The sequence below is a fragment of the Tupaia chinensis genome, unplaced genomic scaffold, assembly GCF_000334495.1.
Source record: "Tupaia chinensis unplaced genomic scaffold, TupChi_1.0 Scaffold138365_1, whole genome shotgun sequence".
In the NCBI taxonomy this organism is placed as follows: domain Eukaryota; kingdom Metazoa; phylum Chordata; class Mammalia; order Scandentia; family Tupaiidae; genus Tupaia; species Tupaia belangeri.
Genome location: NW_006198262.1, coordinates 1167186 through 1175547, shown reverse-complemented (window position 1 = coordinate 1175547; position 8362 = coordinate 1167186). Strand labels below are relative to the sequence as shown.

Below are 8362 nucleotides of genomic sequence, written 5' to 3'. Positions count from 1 at the left end.
CCGCTCTGGTTTCCTGGTCGTCTGGCATGGTGGGGCATTTTCAAGGCTGAAGAAAAACTCGGCCCTTTTGAGGAGGCTGCTGGTGGAGAGTGCCGCTCCCCAGGCATGGTCTGCGAATAGCTCTCAGGCCACCTGCACCGCCTTTGGAGAGGAACACAGCCAGTCCTCAGCCCAGACCACCCTGGCCTAATGAGCAATGGCTTCGGCAGTGACACTACGGTTCTGGCCATTGGCAGGGCTCTGTCAGTGGCGGGGCTCTTGTTAGTGCTACTGCCACCCCGAGCTTGACAGTGACCTTGATCAGGCCTTCTGTCCAGGGGCCCTCGGTTCCCATCCATCTGTTCACATGACAGAGGGGTCCTGTGGTGGGCTGACAGAGGGCTGGGAAGACTGAGGTCTCTAGTAGGGGCAAGTACGGGATGCCGGGGTGGACAGTCGCCACAGAGCTGGCAAGGAGGTGACTGTCTTCGGAGGCAGAGAAAGGCTGAGACAGCCACACTGACCTGGAGGTGGGGACAAGAGTCTGACAGAGGGTGTCCCCCAGGCCCTGCCAGCGTGAGGACAGGCCCTGGCTGGTGCTTGTCAGCACTTTCTTTTCCTTGTAAATCATGTGTGTGTGATTGCGTGCACACCCACACTCACCCACAACACACACACTCATACATACAGCAGCTCCATGCCCATGCTCACTCACGCACTTTCACATCCACACATCCACACTTGTTCCAGTAACGGTCCTTTTCTGAACAGTGCCCATGAGAAGGCTGCTTGTTTCTGTGCTCAGGTATTCTTTCTCTCTCACCCTCCCTTCTTTCCTTTCTCCTTCTTTTACACACACACACACACACACACACACACACACACACACACACACATAGCAGTGCTCCTGCTGGGAGAGACATGACTTTGATCTGTGAGGTAATAGAGGCAGGGCTTGGGGACTTCTAGCCAGGTTGGTGCGCATCTGTGTGAGCTGATGGCCCCGATGGGGAACCTGTACCGCTGGGAACCTGACCACAGGCCGGCTCCCAAGGGACCGATCACTCTTTGAAAGGCTACCATTTTTGGGCTTCTTCACATGTTTGGAAGTTTTCCTTTCTAAGCCTGACAATAACTCTTTTAAAGTGCACCAAAGGATGCTAGGCTGTGGTCTGGAGGACGCACAAGGCTACATTTTACATGTCTAATCTAATTTCTAAATTTGTATCCCCCCAACTGAAGGCAGCATTCAAAAAGTCCACCTGGCCATGTTTGGGATTTTCTTTTTAGCTTCATCCCTTTGGCCAAAAGCCACAGCACAAAGGTGAGCTCAGAGCCACAGACCAGAGGCATGAGAGCTACTGAGGCCAGGCAGGTGACCCGGCCACGTAGTGGGGAGGGGCTGGTGCAGTGGAAACAGTGGGCTTGGGCAGTCCAGAGTGCTGTCGTTCCTGGAACTTCTGTTACTAACATGATCCAATGGGACTTGACAAAGCTTGTTTACATGTCCAGAAAGGCAATGCCATTTAAACCTAGGTACAATTTTCTTGTTTCTAAGCTTGCTTTAAAATGCCAAGCTATTATTTAATGCACTTCCACGTGCCCCTGCTCACGGGGGGAGCCACTGGGCTGTGCACGTGGACATAGCAGGGTGATCACTTCCTCCAGTCCCCAAGTCAGAGCTCCTGCTCTCGCTGCCAGGCAGCTTAGCCTCATCCTGGCCCTGCCCATAGGCATATGCCCATTGCCGTACCATCTCTCACATGCCCTCTTTCCAGGGCCTGTGGTGAAGGAGGTGGTTGGTAAATAGAAAAACAAAACCAAGGCATGGCCAATAGGCAGAGGTCTTTCCTGCCTTTGTCTCCACTGCTGGGAGAGCAAGAGACAGTTGAAGTGGGGGTCTGAGTCATCAGGCAAGATGGCTTGGAACCAGGGTTGGGCTGTGGGTGGGAGGGGGCATAGCTCTAGGACAAAGGCCTGGCTTGCTGTCAGCACCACCTCTTAAGGGGCAGATGGTAGCCCTACGTAGCCCCACCCTAGTGAGAAAATCATGACCTTTAGGCCCCAAGCTCCCAGAATCCCACACTGACATGATGGAGCTGGAGAGGTTCGAAGTCACCCCTGCAGCCTTGGTATCCTTTTGTGCCGGGTGGAGATAGGGCTGCACTCCAGAGGCGTTCATAAGGATGCCACATCGTACTGCATGGGAATGATGACTCAGCACAATGCCTGTGAGACCGATGATGCAGTACCACGTGAAACAATGGCTCAGCACAAAGTGTGTGTGAGAAGTGATGACTTAGCATAATATGAGTGTCAAAAACAATGACTTAGAACAGTGTGTGAGGGAGAGGGAGACTCAGAACAGTATGAAACAATGACTCAGCACCATGTGTGTTGGGAGTAATGGCTCAGTATAATTTGAGAAATCATGACTCAGCACAATGTGTGTGAGAAACCATGACTCAGCATAATGTAACCGGACTCAGCACAATGCAAAACAATGACTCAGCACAATTTAGGGGGATGATGGCTCAGTACAATTGGTGTGAGAAATGATGACTCAGCACAATGTGAACTGACTCAGCACAATGTGAAACAGTAATTGAGCACAATGCACAGTGAATAAAAACTTCATGACTTCTGATTGCACCGAGGATCAGGGTCAAAATCCCTGTGGTATTTCACAGGCCCCTGGGAGCTGGTCCTAGTGACCTCTGACCCCTTTTTGTTGTTCGCCCTCACTTGCTTTCCACACATGCCCTGGCCTCAAGGTGTCTATGCTGGCAACTCCCCTGTCCTGAACTTCCTACACAGGCACTCAGGGCTCACTCTCCTTCGTGCCTCTGTTCGATGCCTGTCATCACGTATGTAGGAACAATGCCCATCTGGCCACCAGCCTGGTGCCTTGTGAGGCTCTAACCTTGCACTGCTGTCCCCTGACTGATTTGTTGGCCATCTTGCTTCTTGAGTCTACTCTCTGCTTCCTCCCACTAGCCAGCTCCACGAGGATGGTGCTCCTGGGTTTACACGGCCCTGGCCATCTGGAACAGTGCTGGGCACACCAGGCTTCTCTACAAGGTACTGCACTCAGCGAGTGCCAGCTAGGGTGCCCTAATAGAGCTCAACCAGGGTGGGAGTGAACCAGGGGACCAGAAGGGCTTCCAGGCAGGTAGGGCTGTTGGCTCCGTCTACAAGACCCTGCATGGCTAAAACAGCTCTTCCCATCACCCACTATCCACCTGCAGCCACCATAAGGAGACACAAAGGGAGGAGGCATGGATGGGAAGAAAGAGAGGGAGGAGTCCAGAGATACAGAGGGCATGAGCAAGCAAAGCCGTGAAGGCACACCAGGAGGACAGCGGGGGACCAGGCTTCCCATGGCAGGACAGCAGGACCTGTCAGGAGTGTATTCTGCACAGACAGGGTCCTCCGAAGGGAGGGAGAGCCTGAGCCACGTCACACCTCCACCAGCCCCACCCTGCCCTCAGTGCTCAGGAATCCAGGCTGGGGGCAACTTACATATGAAAGGCTTGACTGTGCTGTGGATGTGCTTGTGCTGCTTGAGGCCAGAGGACGTGGCGAAGGTCTTCCCACAGTCTGGGCAGGCGTGGGCCCGGGCACCCACGTGCTGTGAGCGGATGTGCCGCTGCAGGTTGCTGGGGTCGGTGAACACCTGGGAGACAGAGGCCATAGGCTGTGCTCTACTAGGGCGCCCTTCAGTTGGCCTGGTCTGGCTACTGGCAGGGGGCCACGAAGGTTGGGCCCTGCCTGTCTCTCGTGGCTCTGCTGCCAGCACTGGGCTGCTGGGACAGGTCTGTGCTTTAGCAGTGACCCCCTGAATGGCCTTGGGAGAACCACGGAGCCTCCTCAGCCGTGAGGAACACTGGGAATGCTGGCAGTGGCTCACGACATAGGCACACAGAGTTGATAAGCTGATGAGTTCTCTCTGGGGTCCTAGAGGTAGGTGTGGAGGCTCAGCTCCCTTCAATATTTCCTTCCACATTGGCAGGAGGACAGGAGCCCCATCCTGGAGGGGGACTCTAGTCTCAACTCTATTCTTCCTGAGTTGCGTGAAATGATCTCTGAGACGTCCTTTCCTCCCAATAGAAGGATCCGAGTGACCTCAGAGGCATCTAACCTGCTCTGTCACACTTTATCCATTTTTTTAAAAAAATATTTTTCCCCTCACAGGGCACATGCACTCACTGGAGAGAGACAGAGAAAGAAATGAGAAAATACCCCCCAGGGAGAAGGCCATGCTATAATTCCTTCTCCTCCTCTCTCCTGTCAGGTTTTTGGGCATGGACACACATGTGCCTAGTATAATTTTTAAGCCACCAGGTCTAGGACTCAAACCTTGGTCAGCCATGTGGGAGTCCAGTGCCTTAATTATCATGCCATCTGCTGGCCCCCACTTTATCCAGTCTTTACAGTAAGGGGCAAGGGAGGGAGGGACCCAGCACCCATCTGCAGCCTCCCATTGCACCTGGCCGAGCCTGGGCTTCCCTGGGCAGGGTGTCTGTGCACGTTACCTTCACACAGTTTTCACATTCGAAGCGCTTGCCGCTGTCATGGGACATCTGGTGGCGGATGAGGTTGGACTTCCAGTTGAAGGCCTTGGGGCACTGGTCACACTTGTACTCGCGTTCCTCTGTGTGGATGATCATGTGCTGCTCCAGGCTGTGACAGGGGATGGGGTCACTGTGGGGCCCCTTGTTCTCAGTAGCCCCTCGGGGCCCCCACCGGGCTGCTGGGGGCTCAGAGCATGTTGCAGTGTCCCTGCTCACCTCCTCTCTGAATTGACCAATGGGTACAGAGATAGCAGAGGTGGCCTCCCACATCGGGTGGGGGGGGAGTGCCTGGGTAGAGTGCAATCCCTCACCCATGACCACTCCCCAGGCAGTTGGAGACAGGTTAGGACTCCAGCCTGCACTTCCTGCCTTCCCTCCAGGATGAGCCTAACCTTGAGGATGAGCTTGGGCATAATAAAAGAAGGGGCCCAGAAACTTCAACACTATCATGAGCCCCAGAGTGGGGTAAGGCCCAGGCACCCACAGCTGCCCCTGGGAGGGGCCTCCGGGTGTCCACCAGCCGAGCCAGGGACACGTCTTGGGGGAAACATGGCTGGGAGTGAAGGAGCAGGTCTCCAAATGTGGTAAGGTGGGAAAACAGCTGTGAGGAAGGGGCTGCTCCACTCGGATGAACAGCATCTCCTCACCCCTCCTCTCGGGGGACCCCTGCTTCTCCTCCTGTCCCGGGACGACCGTTAATCTTCATGAGTAAAGCAGCAATGTAGCACGGCCCGTTAATTACGGGGCCAGCCATCCATTTAGATCAGAAACGCCTGGTTCTTGAGCATCAGGAGATTGTATCTTTTTCCCTGTTGTTAATTGTGATTTATGTGTTTATGTAAAGAAAACACGGACCCTCTTGAGCAGCGCCACTGAGAAAGGCCTCATTTTCCCAGTCATCTGTTCAGGGTGGAGGGTTTACTGTCTCCAGGGAGGCTGTGATGGGATGGGCGGTGAGTCCCAGCAATCACATAGCCGGTTAGTGGCCTGATGGCATTGGCTCTGATGTGGCAGGCCTGTCAGAGGGAATTCTCAAAGGCAGAAGGAGGGATTCAGGTTGGCCAAGTTCCCATGGCTCCCTGGAGCATGGGGGCTGAGTGTTCAGGTTTTCCCCCACAGAGCCCAGGAAGCTCACCTTTCTAGAGGCTTGCATGGATCCCCTAGACCCCTAGACTCCCACTGCCCCATTCCCAGTCCTGATTCCAGCCTGGCCTGAGGGCAGATGAGGGCCAGCTTGAGCTTATTGCAGGCTGACTGTGTGCAGCTGACACACAGCTGCCCTGGCACTCCTTGAAGTCCTTCTCGGGGCAGACAGCTGTCACCCTGTGGGCAGCAGAGACCAGTGTCTGGGGGGTAAAGGGACTCTCGGGTAGCCTCTTCCCATATTTGAGGAGAAATTCTGCATGTGTTCAGTGGGTGGGGCATCCCACATGTTCTCAGCAGTGGGTCGCTGCTGTCACCACCCCGGACTGGTAGCCCTGGCTGGGCACCACGTATCTCAGGGCCTGCATTCTTTACTTTGCTCCTGTCTGTCTCCAACAGCTCAGCCCCGATGCTGTGCGATGCAGGACCGGTGGCACCCCAGCCAGCTACTTGCAGATTCTCCTGTGGGTCAGGCCCTTTGCGATAGGAACCAGGGACCAACTGCGGCTGGTGCACCTGCTATGCTCCCCAGTGCCAGCTGTGTGCAGTGAGTGGGCCGGAGTGCACGGCCTTAGTGTGTTGAACTGGAGAGACCCTTTATTGCCACCTGTGCCTGGGGCCCCCACTGTCAGGGTGGGTGGGGCTAAGCTCAGCCCCCCCAGAGTGGTGGGGGAGGAAGAGAGTAAAAATTAAGGGGTTGGAAAGGACTGGGGGGCAGCACCTGTACTTGTTGGGGAACATCCGCTCGCAGTCCTTGCATTCGTGGGTCTGCCCGCTGCCCCCGCTGCTGAGACCCTCAGGCTTGAGCTCGTCAGCCAGGCCCTCGTACAGTGCGGCCCCCACTGAGCCACATGCGTACTTCTTGTGTCGCCGCAGGTCCAGCTTGGACTGGAAGAGCTCGTCACACTCGTCACAGCGGAACGTGGGCTCCTCTGTAAGAGAGAGGGCAGGAGGTGGGCAGGTGAGCCTGAGCTTTGCCCAGACCTTCAACGGGCTTGGGAGCCCCAGACCCATCACCACTGTCCCCTGGGGCCTGATCAGCTTCCTTTTAGTCCCCATTTTGGACTAGAAGTGGCTGCCCTGGGATGCGGAGATTAGGGGACACACCCAGGACAGTGTTGAAGGACCCCTGCTCTGCCTCAGGAAATTTAGAGCAACCCTAGGGCTCCTCCTCAAACCTCAGGCTGCCCTCACAGGCTGGAGGTGGCCCCACACTTGCTTGGGAGTGGAGAAAGAAGTCAGGCCAAGTGCTTTGTTTATGAATTAGGAGGAAAAAAGATGACGGCGCTCCAACGCATATAATAAATTATTGTCGTCAAGGTCAAACAAATTAAAAGGGGGGCAGCTATTATTAAGTTTACGAGGCAGCATCCTGATCATGGTGCCAAGCCAAACAATCAGCCCAGAGCTGTCATCCGGCGGGGCGGGGGAGCGTGCAGGGGCTCGGGGCCCATCCCAGCCTCCCTTGCCTGCAGCTGGCCGAACAGCAGCTTTCCACCAAGAGTCAGGGTCCTCCTCTCCTGCCAAGGAGGACCCTGTCCTGCCCAGGTCTGGAAAAAGAGAACCTGCACTAGCTCTTCCACAAGGGACGTGGACGACGCAGCTGTGTGCTCATGTGCACATGTGGGTGTGGGTATGAGAGTGTGTGGCTTGCGCGTGAGCATGCTGTTGTGTGTAGATGCATGTGCACATGCCATGTGTGTGGCTGATGTAACCATTTCAGCTATGTGCATCCATGTTCGTGCAGCTTTGTGTGAAGGTGTGTGCCCATCTGTGCATGTGTACCCATGCTTGTGTGAGCACACATGTGTATGGGTACACCACACACGTGCATATACCTGCATGTGTGACTATTTGTGTGCACGGGCATATTTTCACACTTGCACATGCATGTGGTTTGTGCATATGTGTGCAAGTGTGTCTGCATGTTTGGGCATGTGCCCATTTATGCATGCTTCTGTTCTTATGTGTACAGTTTTCACATATGAGTATGTATGTGTTTATGTATGCACATATGTCACACACTTATACACATATTTATGTATGTGTATGAGTGACTACATGTTATATCATTGAGTGTGCACTTGCATGCATGTGTGTGTTCATATGTCAATGTATGTAGCTGTGTATGTGTGGGCACATGTACATACGTGCATGTTAATGTACCCGTGTTATGGGATTGCATCTGTTTGCATATGTTAATATAATCGCTGTGCGTGAATGTGTGTGCATTTGTATGCATGTGCACGTGCGAGTGTTATGCCTACACCAAGCACTGACCCAGTGTGCGGTCCTGAGCAGTGCCTTAATACACTTAGGCTGAATGTTGGCCCAAAGTGCCTGAACCTCAAGGGTGCGGAGACTAGTAGGAAGGGGAGATGAGGGGGTAAATAGAAGAGGAGGTTGCCTCCTGTTCCTCTCCCTGTGTCGGCGAGACCACCAGAACCATGAGCCATTCCACTGTCCTAAGGAACGGGTGAGCTGCTTTGCAGCTCGAGCACTGTCAGAGTTCCCAGGGAGTACCTTCCTTGCTGACTGGAAGCCTTCCTGAGTGTTCTTCCTGGGGTCTGACCCAGGCCACACCTAGCATCTTAATAGTGCGTCCCCTGAATCGCAGATGCTCAAGGGGGAGACTCCTGCAGGCACTGGCTCTGAGATGCAGTGGC

The 8362-nt window shown here is 54.5% G+C and overlaps 1 protein-coding gene across 1 annotated transcript in view; it reads right to left on the bottom strand.

The window, feature by feature from the left end:
* Positions 1-8362, bottom strand: part of PRDM16 (PR/SET domain 16) — a 292919-nt gene that overhangs the window by 29903 nt on the left and 254654 nt on the right. The window contains exons 6-8 of the mRNA XM_006161202.3: positions 6418-6628; positions 4515-4662; positions 3502-3655 (exon numbers count right to left, since the gene is read on the bottom strand). Coding sequence (XP_006161264.1) covers positions 3502-3655; positions 4515-4662; positions 6418-6628 — 513 coding nt within the window. The remainder of the gene's footprint in view (positions 1-3501; positions 3656-4514; positions 4663-6417; positions 6629-8362) is intronic.